The sequence below is a fragment of the Rattus rattus genome, chromosome 2 (assembly GCF_011064425.1).
Source record: "Rattus rattus isolate New Zealand chromosome 2, Rrattus_CSIRO_v1, whole genome shotgun sequence".
In the NCBI taxonomy this organism is placed as follows: Eukaryota; Metazoa; Chordata; class Mammalia; order Rodentia; family Muridae; genus Rattus; species Rattus rattus.
The window spans coordinates 95209633-95231193 of record NC_046155.1 but is presented as its reverse complement, the minus strand read 5'-3'; the positions used below and the strand labels follow the sequence as shown (position 1 = coordinate 95231193).

General features: G+C 46.9%; 1 protein-coding gene across 5 annotated transcripts in view; it reads right to left on the bottom strand.

Moving 5' to 3' along the window:
• The window catches only part of Tenm4 (teneurin transmembrane protein 4), a 477470-nt gene that overhangs the window by 67644 nt on the left and 388265 nt on the right, over nt 1-21561 (bottom strand). For all 5 annotated transcript variants that reach the window (XM_032892953.1, XM_032892955.1, XM_032892951.1 and 2 more), the window contains 2 exons: nt 14459-14675; nt 877-996 (listed from right to left, as the gene is read on the bottom strand). In XM_032892953.1, coding sequence (XP_032748844.1) covers nt 877-996; nt 14459-14675 — 337 coding nt within the window. The remainder of the gene's footprint in view (nt 1-876; nt 997-14458; nt 14676-21561) is intronic.

Genomic DNA, 21561 nt, shown 5'->3' with positions numbered 1-21561 from the left:
TCAGCCAGATGGACGGACATCACCTGATTTCATTAAAAATAGAGGACTTCTCGCCACCGACAGCTAAATATTCCACTTGCCTTCTTTTGCTCTGGAATATTTGCGTTACCCTGTCCTCGTTTTCCAACAATTTGTAATAATTAGTATTTTTTACACCCACTATTTACTTGCTTACCATGTGTCACGCTAGGAAGTGAATTCTTGTGTGGCAGGAAGCGATGACTTATTAGACACGAACTGTAAGCTAGGTGCTTCCTCACCCACTGTACTGTCCTACCCATTTCTTCGAATCCTCACAACTGGTGTGTAAGGTAGATGGTGTTGGAATCATGCTTCTGATGAAGAAGGTGAGGTTTCAGGGAGGGAATATTTGTCCAATGACTAGGCATACGCTAGTATGGTAGGGGGAGGGCCAGAGCCATTAAAGCTAGGAGCCCTAGCTTTACTTCATACTGTTGATGGTTCTCAGAAAAATTAAAAGGCCAGAATCCTGCTGCCACCTAATTGGCTTCTATTGGAGCAGCTTCTAAGCAGTGGGAAGGTAGAAACCGAACGGTTAGATTCCAGGAGCCATCCTATCCCTTATAAAATTGTCCCATGAGGGGTTGGTCAGTGGGCAGCATATGGATAAGGGACCCTCTGTTTACATGACAGCCTCATGAGAAGAAGGTGTTGTGTCTACAGTCAAAGGGACAGAGGCCAGAGGCAGCAGCAGGTCACCAGACAGTAGGTCGCAGAGCTGGGTGTTAGAATGTAGGCTGTCTGGGTCAAGGTCTGACCCTCTGTCCATGTAATCGATCCAGGGCAGCCATGCTGCAAGACTACAGGCACTAACTCCTAGGCCCTAACTCTCCCGGCCCACAAAGGGTCTCCTACCTGCCATCTTGCCGACTGATTGTGTACCCAAAGAGAGGGTTATTGATGAAACTGATGTTCACGCCAACCAGTGGGGTCCCATCTGACGTCATCACTTGTCCACGGATGACACAAGCATGTCTGTGGGAAGAGAAGAGAGAAGAACATGAAATACCTTTCACAGTCTGCACAGAAAGTAAGTCAAAGCTAGAAGGCTGGCCATCTAGACATGACTAACACCCATGAGTCCCGCGTGTTCACTTCATGTAAACAATAATTTCTTTAAAAAAATCTCTCAAGGCATCAAATGTCCTTGAGAGATTCACTCTGGAGAAATGATTTTAAGTACCTCACTCCATTATTATTTTTCTAAGGCTGTCATCTGCTGTGAGGGGAGAAGATGGATCCCAGGGAGTAACCCGGTATAGTTAAGCATGTGATGAGAGTCTAGTGGCCTAGGTTCAAATCCCAGCTCTACTACTTCCTAGATCTCTGAACTTGTGCAGATATGTGACAGTTTACATAGCCTCATTTTTTGTTTTTGCTTCTGTTTTCTTTTTTACATCTTGGTACAATGTAACAAGGATATTGTAAGTAACAATAACCATCATTTTATTACTGGGGGTGAGAACAGGAGAGAACAAAATGGCGGCTGTACTTTTTATCTGACATCAGGAAGAGAAGGGTAGATGAGAGCAACCCCTCAGGGTGTCTGCTTGGGAACCTGTCCCCAATCCCAGCTCCTTCTCCCTTGTCCCTTGTATTCTAGACAACAAACCATGCACTTTTTCGGCATTTCCCAGGAGAATGTTATGTGTTGCCTGTGTCTGTGTGATGCTCTCCCATCTGCTTAAAATGTCATCTCTACATGCATGTCAACAGTCTCGCCCTTCAACACCTACTTCAAGGGACTTCTGTAAAGCCTTTCTAGATGTTTCTGCTCAGAACTCACATCTCACTCCCTCAAAACCACACGCCAAGGCCTTGGTAACTTGCCAAGCTGCACATCCCTCTCCTCTCCACCCAGACATCAGGCAGTTTGAGGGCATGGCAACGCTTTCTCCGTAGTGCAGTGCCTGGATCATGCCTAGCAAGTGCTTGGTCACAGTGAAAGAAATGGGGGATTAAGCAAATAAACAGGCCAATTAGCAAGCATACGGAGGGATAATTTTCACATTTCAGAAATAGAATAATTTGATAGATGACATTTGCTAAGGACCTCAAAGAAGGAAACAAACCAAAAGAAGACCTGCCCTAGATGCAATGGTGACAGAATTCCTCCCTCCATCTGGTGGTTCTAAAGGCAATTTGATGGAGCCTATGAAGGAACCAACCAGGAAGTTGCAGGGATCCTTTCCCTTTTGTAATGAGGAGACTGAGGAGTCTTAATATTTGCCCAAGGCTACCAGGAAGGTGGAAGCAGGAGGTTGGACTGTGGACCTTCCATTTCTAGGCCAGATGCTAGATCAATCGGTGTGTCTGCAGGAGCAACGGATGGGAATGAAGACGCTGGCTCGAGTGAGTACTCTGAGAGGCCAGGGCGCTGTGGACACAGACAGTGATGACAGGTCTCGGGCAAAAAATGCAGGTTCACCTTCTCCTCATCTTCTGGGTTCAGGAACCCCCTTCTTTCAGGAAGAGCTACTAATAAGGCCTGTAGGCACTAATGACCAAACTCTATCCTATCTTTATTAGGCACCCAGATCCTTACTTCCCTCAAGTGATAAACTTTTCTCTGTTTGATGAGAAAAGCAATTAACACCAGGCTTGTAAGCAGCTGGTCTCACTGGTGTCAGCTTGTCCTTTCTGAAGGCAACAACTACCCACAATGCACCACATGCCTCGCCCTTCCCCCCACCCCCCACTCCCAACTCACCTCACTCTGCACAGTCTGGCTAATGCTAATTCAGTCAGCGGTTTCCTTCTGAGGCCCTTGGTCTGAATGTAATTACATGGCAAACCAGTTAAGCAGGTGAGGCTCAGCAAAGACTTTCAGTCCTGTCCTGAAGGTCTCCCGATGTATTTATGTGAAATTATCTTTCCACTAATGGGAGGGATTTATTCCATCAATTGTACTCAGCTGGTACTGAGAGAGGCTTTCTTTAATGGAGGACAATTGAATTTTGTATTGCTGGAACTTTGTCCTTTCAGTGAATTACTAACAGATCTCAGCGCCTCACATCCTGGCTGTGATCCAGCCTCCTGACGTGCACAGTACCTTTGGATTCTGCCTGGATAGTAACCAGCCCTCTGATGGTGGTTTCCTTCATGGGGCTGCCCTGGCTACCCCCACCCCATGCACATGCAGACCAGCATCCTCTGATTTATCTCTCTTGTGGGGATTTTCTGGTTGTTGGGAAACATTAAATCAGCACCATTTGGCTATCATTTAGTCTCCATTCGGCAAACCAGAGCAGATGTAATTTTAGGGCAGGCTCCTGTGGATTGCTGTGGATTCTGCAGAAGATTAAGTTGACTCCCCCAGCCCCTGCAGGCCACGGAGGCCTCATGGCAAGACAGGCATTTGGCTCTGAAACCAAGTCCTAGAGGGAAACACTTCCATTCTATTTCTGTTTAACCAGGGTTTTCAGTTGTCAAGAGAACTCTGTTTAATATTAGGACTTCCCTGGAGCAAAGGAGACGGGGAAGTGACTTTGTGGGGGTCTCTGTATGTGCTTCATGCCGTGTGCTTTGGTTAAGGGGGGGTTGGAAGGATGTGTGTGCTAGGTAGGTTTCCCAGGGATGGTTTTCTCTATGCAGTTATTCAATGGGCACTACCAGTGGGGTGTTGGTCAGTGCTAAAGGATAGATGGGTAGATGAGAGACCAAGAGTGAGAGAGTAGGAAATCGAGAGGGAAAGGGAGAGAGGCAGTTGCAATTAGTGGCATTTACCCTTTCCTGTGGTGTAAATGCTCCCATCATGGCTGAGTCCAAGCTACTAGTCTGATGCCACTGAATACAGAGCTGGAATGAGTGCAATGGGTGCTATTATGTAATATTTCCATCTCAGGGATAAATTAGTCTCAACAAGCTCGAAAGCAATGATAGCTGTAAAATATAATAAAATACTTACAAAGTGATAAGTTTTGAATATTTGTAACTTTTTAATATGTTTCAGTTTCATATAGTTTACATTTTAAATTTTAAATTGAAAGTTTTGTTTTATGCGTAGGAGTGTTTTGCCTGTATGTAGGTCTGGGTACCACATGCATGCCTGGTGCACATGGAGGTCAGAAGAAGGCATAGGATCCCTTGGGACTAGAGTTATAGACTACTGTGAGTCATCATGTGGGTACTGGGAATCAAACCTGGACTTACGGAAGAACAGCCTTTGCAGTGTAGCAACCAGCTTCCCAAATTCCCAAACATTTAATAACCAGTTCTCATGAGCGCAAATGAGATGGTGTTTGCATTCCCCTGGGTCCCTGACCTCATATTAAAGGTCAGGCTTGGTGTTATGGCAAGAACCAATGACCAGGGGTGAGAATCATAGTCACTTTCTGGGGGCTTTTCTCCATATCACAGTCTTATACGTATGTACGATACATGTGCTAGTTAGTTAATTTTTTTCAATTGGATATTAACTGGGGTCATCTTGGAAGACAGAATCTCAACTGGAAATATGCCTGCATCCTATAGGCAAATCTGTGAGGTCATTTTCATGATTAATGGTTGGTGTGGGAGGATCCAGACCATAGCAGGCAGGTGATCCTGGGTAGTATAAGAAAGCAGGTTGAGCAAGCCATGGAGAGCAAGCAAGTAAGCAGCGTCCCTCCATGGTCTCTGCTTCAGGTCCTGCCTTGAGTCCTGCCTCCAAACAATTCACGATAGACTATAATCAGAACATGTAAACCAAATGAACCCTTCCCTCCCCAAGTTGCTTTCGTTCATGGTATTTTATAACAGCAATAGAAAGCAAACTAGGACAGTGTCTCTTATTTTCTCCTTGGTCACTTTCTTGGGATAATGGAGAGTGGAGGTATTATTTTCTAGCCATCCTTAGAATGACTCCCACTGTCAGCTCTTCAGTAAAGCTGTCACCAAGTCTTCCTGGTACAATTAATCACCCTTTCCTCTGGGCTCCTCTAGACTCAAAAGCATCTCTCCATGACTTTGATTGTCCCACAATTACACCGTTCACATTTACAAAGCCTTCTCACATGCCTGGGGCTGTGACTCACTTCTAGTAGGTAGAATAAGCAGGGGCTGCAGCTGACCAAGTACTTGAAACCTGGGGAGAAAATATTTGCTCAAGGTCACCCAGAGATGAACATAATTGGCTAAGCTTAGTTGTCACTTATGAATCCTTACTGTGACTGCTGTGTCATATGTCTACAGCCATAAAAATCCCAGGTACCTCCTACGAGCCAGGCACTGTGCTGGCTGCTAGAGTGACTGAGGTATAAAAAATCCCATTTCTTGATTACTTGCTGGAGCTCACAGAAGCCCTTTTGAAATGCCTTAGTGTGTTTGTCCCTGTTATCAGAGTGTCAACACATGGAATTAGCATATGTCAGGCAGCTGGGACACAAAACAAGCAATTAGGCTGGGTGAACCCTGCCAGGAGGCAGTGCTCCTGCCAGGCCAGCTGGGGTGGTGTCACATACACTGGCATTAGCCCAACTGCACACTTAGAGCCTGAGCAAGGTGCCCTTGCTTGATGACGAGATCTGCATGATGGCTTCCTGAGGCCAGAGGCCAGGCTTGGGATAGAGAGAAGAGTCTGCTGGAGAGACAGCAGATGGATTGCTACCCAGCCCTCCCTCAACACAGAAGAGGGTAGATTAAAAAAAGCAGCCGTGACTGCCACTCAGGGGGAAACAGCAGGAAGAACAGTGGTTGGCGAGTCGCAGTTTCTTGTTCTGACTCTGGGAACTAGGTGCTTCTGGAGAGCCACCCACCCCTGATCCTCCATCCTTGCATCTGTTAACTGTCCTGAAGTTTTCCCCAATCCGGGGTAAAACAGAATCCACTGTAATGCTCAAGAGTTGCAAGTTGTGCTTTTCCAAAGAGTTTTGATCGTTTGTACCTGGCACTGTGCAAACGGTTCAGGCAGCCTTCAGACCAGGGCCTTCAGAGTCTTAATGAGGTTCAGCGCATGCGTGCTCTTGCCTCTGAGCTGTTCTTGCTGCCTTCCTCTGACCGTGTGCACGCTAGAAACCTGCCTGCTCCCCTTTCAGATTCAGCCACAGCATTTACCAAGCAGTGGCCGCCATTCCCGCACCCCGGGGATGCTTCTGAAGCAAACAAGTCACACAATTAGGACAAGCTCCTTCCCAAAGTGGACTTGGCTCCACATAGATGGGACAAGTCACAAGTCCCTCTAGCTCTGTTCCCAGCACGGGGCAAGGCCAGCACGGGGCATGGCTGATGTCCAATTTTAGTAGGCGAAGGAAAACATTGTCTAAGGGGCTGATTGTCTTAGAATTTGAAAGCATGGAGTGGCATAAGCTTTTAATAAATTATTTACTGAGTCACGATATGAGATGCTTTTCTTACAGAAGGTGAGGTAGTGTCAGAGAACCTTAAGCCACTTGACCTTGATGGGGATGTGGTTAGAGAGACCAGGCTGAGAGCTGAAACTTCTTCCCAAGGTGGGAACTCCTAGCCCTGGAGAGTTCACTTGGCTTCTGCTTGCGTCTCTTGTTTGGAAAAAAGAAAAAAACTTAACAAAAATGCCAGAAGTCATTAGGTCTAGGTTTACTGTGTGAGGTACAGTGCATAAATAGGAAATGCTAAGGGAAGGGGTCTGAAGCTTCCTTCTTGGTTATTCAACGAAAGCGGCTGGCATTTGGGGCATTGGAGAAACCATTAGGGATCTAGGTAGCAAATTCTAACTGCACGTTTTCCCCACCTTATAGTATTTGCCGCTCTGTCCTGCTGCTGGTTATGTAAATCACCTCACTGCACAAGGTGCTTTAAGTGGATTTATAAGCCTGACTTGTACAAAACCTTAAACTGTCTTCTGTGAGCTCCAGCTGATTGAATGAGATTTTTTTTTTCCAGCACCAACCACAATTTATCCGAAGTCTGCAAGAGACGTTGTCTGCAGTCATACTGCTTTCAGAGGAAGCTGGGCTCCCGGCCCAGACCAGGTTGCTCTTCGCCAGTACTCTGTAGTGTGAAGCCTCTTTGTGTGTTGTGCTACGCAGTGCGGGGTTAAAGAGATGGTTAGAGCCAGCTGGAGATGTAGAGGGTGACGGCATCTCGCTGTAGAGATTTCTGAACTGAAGATGCTGAACTTGGAACGTGCACGACACAGCGGAGAGCAGATGTCTCTACCATTTACAAGTCTGTGACCTTTGGCCTAGTGACTCGGCTGTGCCTTGGTTCTTCAAGTTCTAAAACAGGAGCCATCAACTGAGCCCCTCTGCACTGGTTTGGGAGTTGGGGTGGAGACCTAAACCCATCACTACTTAACAGAAAGTATTCCTCGCAGTGCCTGACAAGGAGCACACTACTGGTGAACGTTCTGGGTTATTTCTGTATACAAGCTTCTCGGTATTTTATCTCATTGGCCCTTTAAAACAGCCCAGTGGCAATCAGAAACTTCGCGACACAGAGAAGAGTGAGTCTCCTTTGTTCAAGGTGACTCGTCTCACTTGTCCAAAACCTTGATCTAGGTCCCCTCTCTCTATGCACTAGATTGTCTCTGCTTCGCCATAGCCTCCTCTGCTAATGCTTCCTGTGACGGACAGGGAGGACCGCGCTTAAGCTGCAAAGCAAACAGAGATGGTAATTCCTTTTGAAATCAATAAAGGGATGATCAAGTGGCCGAGGAGGAGTTGTTAGCTGCTCATCAGGATGATGCGAGCCGTCGCTGCATGCATCCTCAATTGAATCCACCTTGTTGCTTTATCATCATAAACATTCATTTCAGGGTGGGGAGGGATTTTTAAAAACCAACATGAATAATATATTACGGCTGACATTTTGGAGGAAGCAGGATCTTTATCTTTTTCCATCTTCCAGTAGGTAATTTATCAATGTCTTTCTTTCCTTTTATTTTTTTTTCTTCCCTTTTTGGTAACTGATGGGGTAGCCTGTCAGCTCAGCTTGTTTTGAAAGTGCAGGAGTGTAATTCAATAATAAATCCACTCAGAGGCCAGCTGTCAGGAAGCTGCTGTTTATCTGAAGTTCATTAGAAGATCCTCACTGCTCAGCCTCTTGGAGGGTCTTGGTTGGCCCTGTGAGGCCCAGGGACAGAAGCGGGGCAGGAGTCTGGGTTGGGGAGTAAATGCTAATCTGTGTCTTGGTGGCACCAACACTTGGGTGTAGTTTATGCTTGGTATAACCCACATATGATGTCCCATATATGACCATGTCTGTTTCCCATTACCTTATTCTTTTGTAAACTCTCATATTTAAAACTACTTAAGGCCTTAACAAATTCTGAGGGCTTAAGAGGCCTGCTGGTTGTTTTCTCTCTGTCCAAAGCTGATCTTGAGTCTTGACTCAGACACAATGCTTGGATGTAGTTTGTGGACCTTTCTGTTCTCCCTTACTGTGTGTCTCCTTCCCCTGCAGGCCCTCTGTGCTAACCATATCCCTTTACTTGACTTGGTAAGCCCATCTTGATCTCAAACAATGGAGCATACCTCCTTAAGAGTATCTCTAATTATCTCCCAGCTCCATTAAAATCCTCTCTTTTCTGATGAACCTGGAAACTCGTCTGTTTCCTATCTTGGTTCCTCAATCTAGCATGCATTCCTCACTCCTGTATGACTGAAACCCACAGGAAGTAATACAGTTTTTGTTACAGTTACAGCACACACACACAAACACACACATACACTTATCCATGCACACATACACAACCCATGCATGCATACACATTTCACACACCCTCACACATTTCCTCACACTCTCACATTTCCTCACACTCTCACACACCCACACCTCCATCATGTACACACGTGCTCACACATCCACACAGTCTCACGCATACCCCTTACCACTTTGGGTGGTCCTCTCTGTGCTCAGCATGTCCTATCGGCTGAGTCTTGTAGCATCGTGCTCACAGCTATCTGCCGACAGAGTGGGCTGACAACTGGCAAGACTTGCCAGTGTCTTATCGCTTCTCAGACCGAGCCAGGGTTCTCAAATGGATGCTCGACCTATATTCAAAGAGCTGAGCCTTCAGCGCACACCTGGGTGTTCATTTTGTCAATGCGTCTTCCTGTAATCTTTCAACTTGTCTAGCATTGCTAAGAAGTAACTACCCATAGGGGTGATACCTGCCCTATACCCTGCTTTTCAACCTTAGTCTTGCTCAGAAGTCTGCATGGCCAGAAGAGGAAATTGCTCTGCCCTGGCAGATTTTGGGAGATACTTGGGCTGCTGTCCCTTTCTCAGTTGCCTGATTCCAGGCTCCATGGTCTGTGTCCTATTCTTTCCTTTCTGCCTGGACAGCTGGAAGCCCTTCTTCCATCGGAAACCTCGGTGGCTCCTTCCCTCTCACTCAAGTCTCAATAGCAAGTGCTTCTCATCATCTTTGCCTATGACAACAGGCACATTGGCCCTGGTATCCTGGTTAGAGAGAACAGTGGTATTTGAGCTACCCAATGTGGTGATGGTGATGCGTAGGCTTGTGTGTCTCCTCCCACTTTAGGATCCCTCGAGGTTACTCAAAGCTCTATCACTTTATGGGCGTCATATCACATGCAGTTGGAAGAGTGTCAGAACTACTATCTTGGTTTAAACGTATTTCTGAACATGTGGTTTAGCCACGTGTTGTGTGGGGTTCTGGGATATGGGTGTTATAGGTTGGGTAGGAGGTGTTTCCTAAACAAAACCTGGGAGACCTAATCAGTCAGAGGTGACTGGATCACAAGGATTGTGACCTAATTGATGGCTGGATCCACTGATGGAATGAATCATAATAATTTCCTACATTATTGGGATGGTAAAAACTAGGAGGCAGGACCCTAGCTAGAGAAAGTAGGTGACTGAGGGGCATGTTTTGGGGGACATTGTTCCAAGTCCCTTCCTTAGTCTCAGTCTACTTCCTGGTTACCAAGAGGCAAGCAGTTTTGCTCTGTCACACACACTTGGCCCCTGATGTCCTGCCTCTCTAGAAGTCTGTAGTAATGGAGCATGCCATCCATGACTGACACCTCAAGGTGAGCCAAAACAATCTCACAATCTCTCCTCCCTTCAGGTGTTCACTCAGGTATCTGTGACACAACACTAACTTTAATAGGATGGCGGGAAACCTTCCCATTCTTCATTCTTCTCTGAAGTGCTTCTGCCTCAGCTCTCCAACCACCACTGCATTTTTTCCCTATGGAGCCCAGCTTCCTGGGGAGCTGTGGCTCACTCCTACCTCTTCCGTTACTTCTGGCACGGGATGGGGTACTATACAGAAGCATTAGAATGCGTCCCCTGTCATACAGCGTCTTGAGTAATGTATCCTTTGAGGGCTCTCCTGACTCTTCATACCAGGCATGGGGTAGCCACTGAGGGAGGCTTGGACTATGAGAGTGACTTGTTTACTTCTGTCACTCATGGGAGTTCAGCCAGTTCCAAGCAGTGGCCTTGAGTCATCATGGTGAATCTCCTTGGCTCTGATATATGGCTGTGAGTATGCAGAGCAAAGCATTTACCCCTCTGAGGACCGCTGTCCCTATAGGACTCAGAGGCACTGTGGGTGACTGCATCTTGGAAGCTGCTAAACGGGATCCTAGACAAACTATACAACTTGTGGTACAGCAAATAGGATGTCAGGATTTGGGTTCAATGCAGGCTTATTGTTGTTATCCGTGGGCACTGAGGCAGGCCTGCCTGTCTATCAGCTGCACCCTGATGTCACTAGATTCCTCACTGACAAGGATCCCAATGTCAGCTGGCTGGCAAGAATGTGGCTTTCTCTTATCCTCAGATAACGATTCGACAATTTAAACCCATTTCCCTCTGCATGTCTACCCGACTCTTCTGGAGGGCGGCTGATTCTTAAGCTTTGCTTGCAGTTAAGGAGGTGGAGGTGGCAGCTCTTCACGCCATGACCTCCGTGACCTCCCCATTAGGTAATTATCAGAGGTGTTTCTGGGTAGTGGGTGCTCCAGGTCGAGGCTGTGTGTACTTCTTTCCATTTAATTCTTCCCACAACCCCGACACACACGTTGCTCACCCAGTCTCTCAGATGATGGGATTGGGCCTCTGAAAGCTTAAGGTCTGAGCCTCCCTTCCCCTTCTCCCTGCCCCTCACCCCTGCAAGGCCATACAGCAGGGAAAAGGATGTAACTGCCCTTCAGCCCAGGTCTGTCTGATTGCAAAACTTATGCTAATTTGATGATAATGCCACCATCTCTATATAAAATCTCCTGTTCAGTAGCAGACCCTGATATAGATCTTTTATTTAAATCGTTTCTATGGCTGCCATGAAATGTTTACATGATTTCATGGATGCATGGCTTATGGTAAAGCTGGAGAGGAAACACTGGGCTCCCCCATTACACTTACAAAACCTTCCTACATGACAGGAGAGAGAGCAATACATCCAGGTGGGGAGCTGACTTTACTTCATCTCAGTGGCACCAAGAAGGAAGGGTTTTACTTCACGCACTTGAGGCTATCGGGTAGGCCATCAGCTGCTTGGCGATTCTGATGACTAGTCCACCCGGGCTTATTTTACAGAGGGACGTTTGGGAAATCTATGGTGATTGATGGCTATTTCTTCTGCATCTAGATGAGTGAGGAGCAGGGGCATGGTGACTCCGGAGATTGTCAGGAGACAGCGATTCCATACGAACGTTTCAGAACCTTCTGTTATCTATTCATTTGTAGAACAAATATCTCATTACAGGCCCTTCCTGAGGTGTCACGGGTGTGGAGGGATGGATAGCCTCTGCCTTTGGAGTGTATGAAATTTAACTGAAGGTAACAGACGTATAAACAAGGGCCTGCGAGCTGTCTTCTCTGACTTCCGCTCCAGTTTGATGTCTGGCAGGTGATCTAACCCTGCTAGAACCTGAATCCTCCGTGTAAAACCAAGTAAAATATATAATGTGTCCATCTGCCTACTCCTTCCTTCCATACTTTCTTCCTCCCCCTCTTTCTCTTTCCCCTCTCTCTTTTATTTCTTTGTTCCTCCGCCAGTTTATGCCCACACACATTCCCTGAGCAGCTCCTAAATGCTCTAATGAGTGAGACGCAAGACTTTCCTGTAGCACACAGGTTAGAGGGGTGGCAGATCCTGTCCTAATTCATTTCATTTAGTTCTTCATTAGATCCATGGACACGGGGGTGACAGAGCCAAGAGCTGAAGTGGAGCTTGGCTTTGCATGTTCCCCTAGCATAGGGTTCTCAAGTCTGTGTGAGCATTCTATATTAGAGGAACAGTGTGGGAGCCCAGAAGGTCCCACGGTACCTCATAGAGCTTAAGCAACAGGCCCAGTATGTAACCAGGAGGACACCCGGGAGACATGTTCCTGCTGGCACAGATCAGGCTGGCACAAACAAGGCACTCCCTAAACAGAACAGCTACAGGCAACCGACAAGCCGTAGCCTTAATTGGATGCCATATGGGTTGGTCATGAAAGGCTGAGCAAATAAGGTTTTCCTTGGTACGAATATTACTTATATCTGCAGCTGATTAGAAGAACTCATGCCAGGGGAAGGGCTACAAGCATACACGCAAAGTCACACAGTTGAAGAAGACAGCAACAGCTTCCTGCTTGGGAACAAAAGCAGCACATCTGACCAAATACATATCTCACTCCACTCTTCCCTAACTCTTGCTGTCCCTAACTCTAGCATGTGCCTGGACTGGTGCACCTAGGAAAGCATTCCACCCTTTTTGGGGTGTGTTCAAGAGTGTGCCCTCTAATGTACCCATGGATTTTTGTGTGTGTGGAGAGGTGGGAAGTGGTGAGAAGTTAGCTTCTCACCCAGACAGGGTCTGTTTGTCATTGGACCTGGAGTTTGTCATTTCAGCTAGAGTGGCTGGCCAGCAAGCTCGGGGTCCCTGCCTGTCTCAGTTCTGTCACAAAGGACTCCGTACTCTGCAGTATGGTTCTGTGGTTTTATGTGGGTTCTGGGGTGTGTGTGCATGTGTGTGTTGGGGATCAGAACTCAGGTCTCCCCAGCACTAACTCCCATATCCCTAAAGGGGTGGCCTGTTGGATGCTGCTGTAAGTCCAACCCTCTCTCTGGGTGCGAGTGCTTCTTTCCTTTGATTTCCCCACGTCCTTGTGCTCCCTGCTAGGACTGCTAGGGTAGCATGGGTGGGCTGTGAGGCTATGAGGCTGTATCCAGACTCCCTCACACACAGAGGGGAGGCCTTGGTACCACCTTATGGGGCACAGTGGCATGGCCCCATGGTCTTTCGGCCTCCACTCTTACACCTGCTTTTGGAGCACCGTGTGGTGACTGGTTCCTCTTCTGTCTGATGTAGATGCCTCTCCAATCAAGAGCTTCAGGATGACTTCCTCCTGCATGCCTCACTACCATACCCTTTCCCTGCTCAAGAAGAAGCCATCAACTTTCTCCTGGCTCTGCTTTTAGATACTCATCCTGGTGTCAGATAATAGCACCATCTACCCAGGAGACCTCTCTCTCCATCCTCACACCCGTCAAGCCCTGCTGCTTCCTCACTCCCACAGTCTCATCACTTTCCCTTGGGGTAGAGGCTCCTTGGCACAGAAGTCCTGAACATGGAGGCACGTGGTTGGTGACTTCCAGATCCACTGTGCTGATTCACAGTGAAGATACAGACACACGACACATTGCTGTACTGGAAGACATTTCAGAGAAATTATAAATGTTTCTTTCTGGCTCAGTATCGTGACCTGGGGGTCAGGGAACACAGTGCCATCTTTTGATGGCTCCAGGATCCCTCTGTGCCTCATGTTTCTGTGTGAACTCTGACCTCTGAGCCTCTCCTCTTTCATTTTCCTACTTAACTGTCTCTCGTCTTTAAGACTTGTTTCTCCTACTCGCGTCCTAGATTCTCCTGCCCAAGAGGACCTCCTCTGTGCCACTTAGGACCCTTGCCACATATTTTGGCCAGGCACATTATAACTGTATTCATTTTCTACCCCAGTAGACTGTAAGTAACCACCGGGCAGACAGTGTGTTCTACTCCTTTCTGTCATCTTAGCACCGGACCTGGTATAAAGTGCTCCTCGGTGTGAAAATGTCCAATGCACGACACAACTGTCAAAAAAAAACAAAAAGAAAAAACAAAACAAAACAAAAAACCTCGTGGACATGTGGCCCGGGGTGCAGCAATGGTCCCAGTCGCCAGGTTAGTAAGGTCTTCCATCAGCTCTGAGGACAAACAGTGTCAAAGCCCGTCAGCTCGTGTGGAGACCGCAGGATCAGAAAGAGCTGACTGCAAAGTGGGTATTGATCCACGATTCCCCTTAGACCTTTGGTTTTTCACTCTCCCCATCTATCACCCAGTGGGAGCAGCGCTGCTTTGCTCATAACAATCCGGAAGGCCTTGGACAGCAGTTTTGTCAGTGTGGGTACTGGCAGCTGCTTTTTTGCCTCTCTTGCAAAGAACCTCTGAGACCCGTCCACCTTCTCAGTCTCCTCACACCCAGAATGGACTCACTCTCCCTCCAAGAGCAGCCTCTAGAGCCGAGCCCCATGAACTTACCCTCCGTCAAAGGGGTTCTCCCCAGGGATGACATGCGTGCTGTCCCTGCCCACGAGAAACTTGATTCGGTCGTAGAAGGAGTGCAGGTTCTGCTGGGAGACCGGGGCCTGTGTCTCTTGGATGATGTCCAGAGGATCAGGGGAGCCTAGGCACAGCGGGTTGACATGGCAGAGGGGCTGGAGGCAGCAGTCAGGGTCCATGCAGTCTACCAAGCCATCTGCAGGGGCGACAGAGCACGTCGTTTAAACAACTATAGTCAGTCAGCCATGTTTGGCCAGCTTTCAATGCAGGCAGAAGCCTAGGCTTTCTCTGAGCACAAGGAGACCTAGGAGCTTCAGATCTTGCCTTTCAGTCTAATAGGTGAGATGGATGAGTAGGCATACCGTGTGCACATTCAATCTTTCCTCTCCTGAAGAGACAGCAGAAAGTGTTTATGGGAAAGCTTGGAGAGAGAGAAAGCATGGGCACCAGAGATGCTAAGCTAAAGTACTTAAGGAAGAGGCTGCTGTGTGGGCTGGGGCGGCTGGACTGGGCTATGTAGTCTGTGCTGGTGGGCTGGAATGTTACCCTCAAGCTGTAGGTTCCCCTAACGTCTGGAGAACGAGGGCCACTTCATCTGAGGTGCACTGGTAAAGCTCAGGGGCCAGACAGGAAGGATGGCAGACTGAGGTTGTATGTGTAAAACCAAAGCAGCTTGGGTTAGAGCGGCCCTCAATGGAGAACGAGCAGTAGGTGGCTTTGAGGGACACTTAGTAGGTAAAAGCCAAGACCTGGTGGACACCCAACTCTAGAGTGATGAGGAAGCAGGGATGCTAAGAACCCTGTAACTGTAGTCTCTTCCTCAGCAGTGGGATCATGCGACCTGAGGTGCAGCCCTTATCCCTTCAAAGGCCCAACCCTGTCTTCTGTGAACGTCATCTGCATGGACACATTTTTACCACATGGATGGCTCTCTTCGGGATCCTAAACTATTCCAGCTCATTTAACTTTCCAAAAATGCAAACAAACAAACAAACACAAAACCAAACAAACCGAAAAACCAAACCAAACCAACCAACCAACCAAACAAACAAACAAAAAAACCGAGAATATCCCAGAATACAGGTATTTTTGCTTCATTAATGCAGAGTATTTTTATAGTTCCCAAATAACAATTTAGGATGGGCAACAAACCCAGACATTAGAGTCACATCTGTGTGTGTTATAGGCAGAGATGGGGTGTGTAGAGCCTGGATTCAAATCTAGGCTTGACTGCTCATTAGCTGTGTGACACTGGAAAACTTTAACTACCCTGACCTCAGATGTGTTTTGGTTAGCTCTGTTGTACCCTTAGCATTTAGGAGACATGTTTTAAAACTGGCCACATCAAATGAACAAGCAGCAGCAACAATGATGATGACAACAGTCCAAATAACCAATGAGCAAGGGAAGCAGGAGATAACATGAATAATATCTTCAATCAACCATGTTCATTAAATGATACGAGGGTAGGATCATTAGGCATGGAGACCAGCGTTCACGCCTCAGCACTGTCTGGAAGATTGGTTCCGGACAACTTGGCCAAATTTAATCTGAGTACCAATGTCCTCACCAATAATGTGGTAATAATGCTGGCACATCCACCTCGCTTCTGGTTCCAGGACTTACAGAGTGCAATCTGCATGCCCAAAGCATGGCATATACACTGGCTAGCCTCAGGTCCTCACCTTCTCATAGGCTGAGTCGCCTCTGGTCTACCCATCTGTGATATGTCCACTGGCAGAATGAACAGTGTTTAAGGAAACTTATCTTTAGTCAAAGGCCAAGCTTCTTGGTTGACTCCAATCCCAGCACCACCTTGAGTATGTTAGGGACAGTCTTCTCTGACAATACTCCCCTGTCTTTTTCTCCCATTTCTGTATAGTACCCAAGAGAATGTGGCCTCCTAGCAGGCAGCAGAGTGACAGAGTCTGAATTGCAGAAGTTGACAACTGGGGACCAAACGTCTGCTGTGAATCTTCCCACTGTATAACCTTGGGCAAGTCAATTAAACTATTCCTATATCTCTTCTTTTTAAAATTAGTAAATATTCTTCAGTGTGTGTGCATGTGTGTGTGAGTGAGTGAGTGTGTGTGTGTGTGTGTGTGTGTGTAGCAGTTTATGGGAGTTTTTTCCTTCTACCCTGTGAATCCTAAGGATCAAGCAGAGATTGTTAGGGTTGGTGGCAAGTTCACTCATGGAGCCACTTTACTTGGCCAGCTTTCTGTGTTTCTTGTGCATATAATAAGAGTGTCATATAAGTTTCCATCCCACAGTAAACTGTACAGTGTTAGATCCCCAAATCCAACACAGTATGGAATACATAATGGGTACTTAATAAAGAAAGGGTAGTTTCCCTCTCTCACCCTGAACCTAGAACATGATTCACTAAACTGGGGGAGGGGGACAGGCTATTTACCTGTGTACCCTGTGTCCCTCACCTCAGTATTATTTTGGGTAGCTTGTCTTCTCCCTTGCAGGAGCACCCATCCTTTCCTGCCGTCAGCAGGTCTCATCCCATGCTTCCCTGCTGCCCTCATCAGACGTTGCTTAAACACATAATTACAGCCCAAGCAGGGGGTTATTTGCATTCTGCTATTGATGTTAGCATGACAGCTTCAGCTGCTGCATCCTTAACTCTGCAGAGACACTCCATTATTCAATCCCAGTGAGCGGGGACGCTGACCATTAAATCAGCCAGCACAATTGAAGGGCCGTGAAAAGTCATGGCTAATTTGAAATTTTATTAGCTCTTGCCTGCTCTTGTTTACCACCAAAGTAGTCCCTGGAAGCCAGTCTTTTACCTTCTTATAAACACTGCTCCGTGGTACCTGAGAGGGACTGTTTCCTGTTGGGGATTCTACTCTCCATTCTGGAGGAGGTGAGCCAGGAATGAGGGTGGTTCTCATCGGCAACTGCATTAGGTTGATGAAGCTGACAAATGACAGTGATGTCAGGCTGGGCATTGTGCTAAATACTTTATGACGATGAGCAATGATGGCTTTGGCTACTACCCATTCTGAGAGGTAGCCACTGTCATCACTGTCAGTTCAGAGGGAAGGGACCACAGAAGTGGTAAGGTTGACTGAGTGACGGTCCTGAAGGTATTCTGTAAAGAAGCTAAGGAACTCAGTTCTTTCTGATGTATGAAATGGTCTTTGAGTCATCCTGGCAGGAGCTAAGTTTTAAGTGGAGGAGGGGGACATAGAATGCCCTAATAATGTGATGCTCAGTGGAAGGTGATTTCTCTCCAGCCAGATGGCCACACCCCATCTACCCGTGAGTTGTGTGACTCTGTACAAGTTGCTTAATGTCTCCAAACCTCAGTGCATAATGAGAGACAGAGAAAGCGGCTTCACTCTTTAGACTCACGAATCTGCTCCCATTGCCAGGCACGAGGCTTCCTTTTGGGTATCTTACGACAACGAAACAGATCGTCTAGAAAAGGTGTAGACGGACAATCTGTCTCCAGCCTGGGATACAGCGTGTGTGCCCTACAGTGAGCCATGTGTCAGACCTTAGGCATTTTAGGATTGCGCCTTGCACGAGTTCTGGAAAATTCTCCTATAAACTGGGAATGTTCCTTTATTTCTCTTCAGTCCTTTCTTCGGGATACTCGTAAAAGCTGCAGGGGCTGTCTCCTATTTCATGCCTTCTAACCCTTTCATTTCTGGCTCTTTATTTGTGTCCCATTCTGATATATTTCCTCAGACTTCTATTCTACTTCACTTATTTTTCCTTCACTCGTGTCTGGTCTGCTGTTTAATTTGTCCCTCGGGTTATTAATTTAAATGACCATACTTTGAGATTGCAGACGGTCTCTTTGGGACTTTTCAAACTCTGCCTCCCGCTTTTTCCTTCTCTGATGGTGGAGTGTTTCATCCGTATGGTTTTTAATATATCAGTTTATCTCTGTAGTCATATAAAAGCTTATTTATGGAATACTTTCTGTTGGATGAAGTTCTTGGGAGTGGTAATCCTCTTGTATGCCATAATTGTTAACTTTAGCCTGTGGTCAGCCACTTCCTGCCCTTAATGGGGCTCTTACATGGATGATTATCCTCCTCCAGCACAGTTTCTGGTGACTTCTGCCTGCCGTGTCACTCACCCAGGACTGCCTCTTAGGTGGTTTCTTAGCTTGGCGTTAGTACTATCTTCTGTGCCTGCTGCCCTGGCTTTCAGTTTCATTTTCTTTCTGAGTTTCAGGGATCCCCTGTCCCCCACTTTCTACTTTGCTGAGCTTTAAGAGGAAATTGTTCTATCTTGTGGTCAATAGGGGTGATCTACTTGGGCATTTTGGTAGAAATAAATGTCTCAGCAAAAGCTCTGAGCTTTTACCTCCACCTGTTAAATGAATCAGTGTGAAACCTACTTCACAGAGATGCCATGAAATTGGGGGTAGGGTAGTGAGAGGCTGCTATGTAAGGACCCGGCCAAGGACAGTTACTGGTGGCTTCTGACAGGTGTTTCCCCGTCAGCAAGCATCCCGGTATCCTGGCAACCAGTTGCTATTTGATGGAGCCCTGATCTCTTCCTCTGCACACATTCCGGGCAGGACTCTGGGTACAGAGTGACCTCAGAGGACTGAGATGGATAAAGCCAGCCATGGTGACACATGAAAGTTAAGGTACTAGAGCTCTCAAGGGCCTTTCAAACGAGTGTCGCTGAAAAGGAGAGATCACATAAACCACACTCTTACCAGAAACTTTAGGACTGTGGAATTGTTCACTGTGTACATGGTGGGTTAGTGACTGATGACAGGCCAGAAATTCTGCTTGCCTGCAACCTGTTGTGCTGATGCCTCCTCCTTGTATGTTCGGCAAATATTTGCTGAGCAGTAAACATAGGCAACTCATCCACCATCGTATTTAAGTGAGACACATATTTTGAAATGAATGGGGCTCACAAAGTTCACTTACGAAGTGCATTATACAAGACCAGCATTTAGGCAAAATCTTTGTTTTTAAAAGTAGAATATAGCAGCCTGTAGTGTTGTGTATGCCTACTCCTCATGTGTGTGTATGTGTGTGATGCATGTATGTATGCGTGTGTCTGTATGTATATATATGTATATGTTTGCATGTATTTCTGTGTGTGTGTGTGTGTGTGTGTGTGTGTGTACATTTGTATATGTGTGTGCTCCTTCGTAATTCAATTTTCTTAGGCAGAGATGATAAGTTTTAGGAGATATGTATGATAAGGAGAAGTTATGCTTTGGGACAGAAGAGTAAATCCTGGGGAAGAAGCGATCAGTCTATCAGTCTGGAATTTTGGAGACTCTGTGGTTTGAAAGGTTTTGTATTTTCTGAGTACCTCATGACTCACTGTGTGAGGCTCCCAATCTAACAGACAGATCAGTTTGACCAGGCCCATCGAGGGTAGGAGCTGTGGCTGGAGCCAAGCAGGAAGAGCTCGTCCTTCTCACTGAGAAGAAGGAAAGCCCAGGGGATGGTGAAGATCCCCAAGGTAGAGACGCACCCCAGCTCAGGGCGGGGTGTACACTGTCAGGGAGAGACTGCTTAGAAGCAGACAAGCATTACTAAGAATAAGCAGTTTTGCTGTGGCTGTTTGCAAGTTTCCTTAAACAGGTAGCTGCAAGTCAAGGGAGAGCCGGCCAATCTCATCCTGCTGTTCTGTGCAGTCGGCTGCAGAACTGTCTTACAGGAAGCCGTGAGCAGCCCTGGGGGAGACCCTGGGGAAGGAGGAAAGAGTGTGCCTCCCTTTCTGTACACATCCCAGAGAAGTTTTTGTCATTTGCTATAATGAATTCTGTGCCTTCTTTCAAAAGGGCTTGTGAAATCTTTATCTGCTCTTTGGAACACAAGATTTTTAAAGGTCAATTTCTTTCTTGTCTCTTATCACGAGAAACGTGGTTTAGAGATAGTCTGGAGGGTGACCAGATTGTAGGGCTTTGTGTGAACGCTCCGTCCTCACAGCGGGAGATGGGGTGTGGGGTGGGGGAAGGAAGGACAGAGAGCTTTGTTCTCACTTTTCTTGAAATTTCTCCCGAGCTGCATCTGTCAATTTGGGCATTGCCACCCATGATTGTCTTTCAAGGAACCAGGAGCCTCAGAGGAGATAACTATCCATTGCAGCTGCCCAGAGAAGCTTTATCAAAGGATCTGGCTGTTTAAATTCCAGCGGAGTCTTTATTCTGGCATCTTCTTTGGAGACTTTGTAGCTCCCGTCTAGTCTAGCTCTCCTGCTGATCCACTGTGTGAGGCTCCGTATCTTACTGCATTTTTCCTAGACGCCGTGTCCTTGTGTGTAAACGTTTCTGCCTACAGGTTTGTTGGGGGAGCAGTGGAACGATACAGATGTAGACCTTTTATTCTACAAACATGCGACTGTTTAGAATGCATTTCCTTCTCAGGGCCAGGTCCTACTCGGTAGCACACGCTAGCCTTGACCTCACCGTCTTCTTGCTCAGTCTCCCAATTGTTGGCGTGAATCACCACACCCAGCTTGGAAGAGAGAACACTGGAGAAAAAAATACTCAAAATCCACCAATAATGAAAGAAAACATGGTATCCTCGTGTGAAAGAAGGAGTGCACAATTTTAATGAAAAACAGTTATGGATGAATGTATATTTTATGATAAACACAACGTCCTGTGAATTTTGGGCAGCAGGATCAGGAAGAAAGCTGACACAAGGGACAGGTTGAGTAACTCACCCAAGGTCACACAGTCAGCAAGGGGAGCCCGGGATCTGATTGCGTTACATTGCCTAATTGTAGGCACTTTACACTTGATCTTAGCCAAAAGGCCGAGAAGCGATTGTAGGCACTTTAAAGTTATAACCTGTAGCTCCTAATGTGACCCTGCAAGGGAGGCATCATTCCCATTGGCAATCACTCTGCAGAGGGGTTACTGTTTCACTGTCTTTGAAGTGTTGGTGGTGTGGATGGGATGAATTCTCATGGATGCTCACTGTGTGGCATTTGAGAAGATGCATGTGATAGCATTTCATGCAGGGATCTGCACATGGTAAGGTGGTCATCGTCAGTAACTGAGACCCACAGAGAAACTGGTGCTAAGCTAGTGCTTGCTTAGGGTCCTAGTGCTTGCCCCTCTGGGCCCTCTC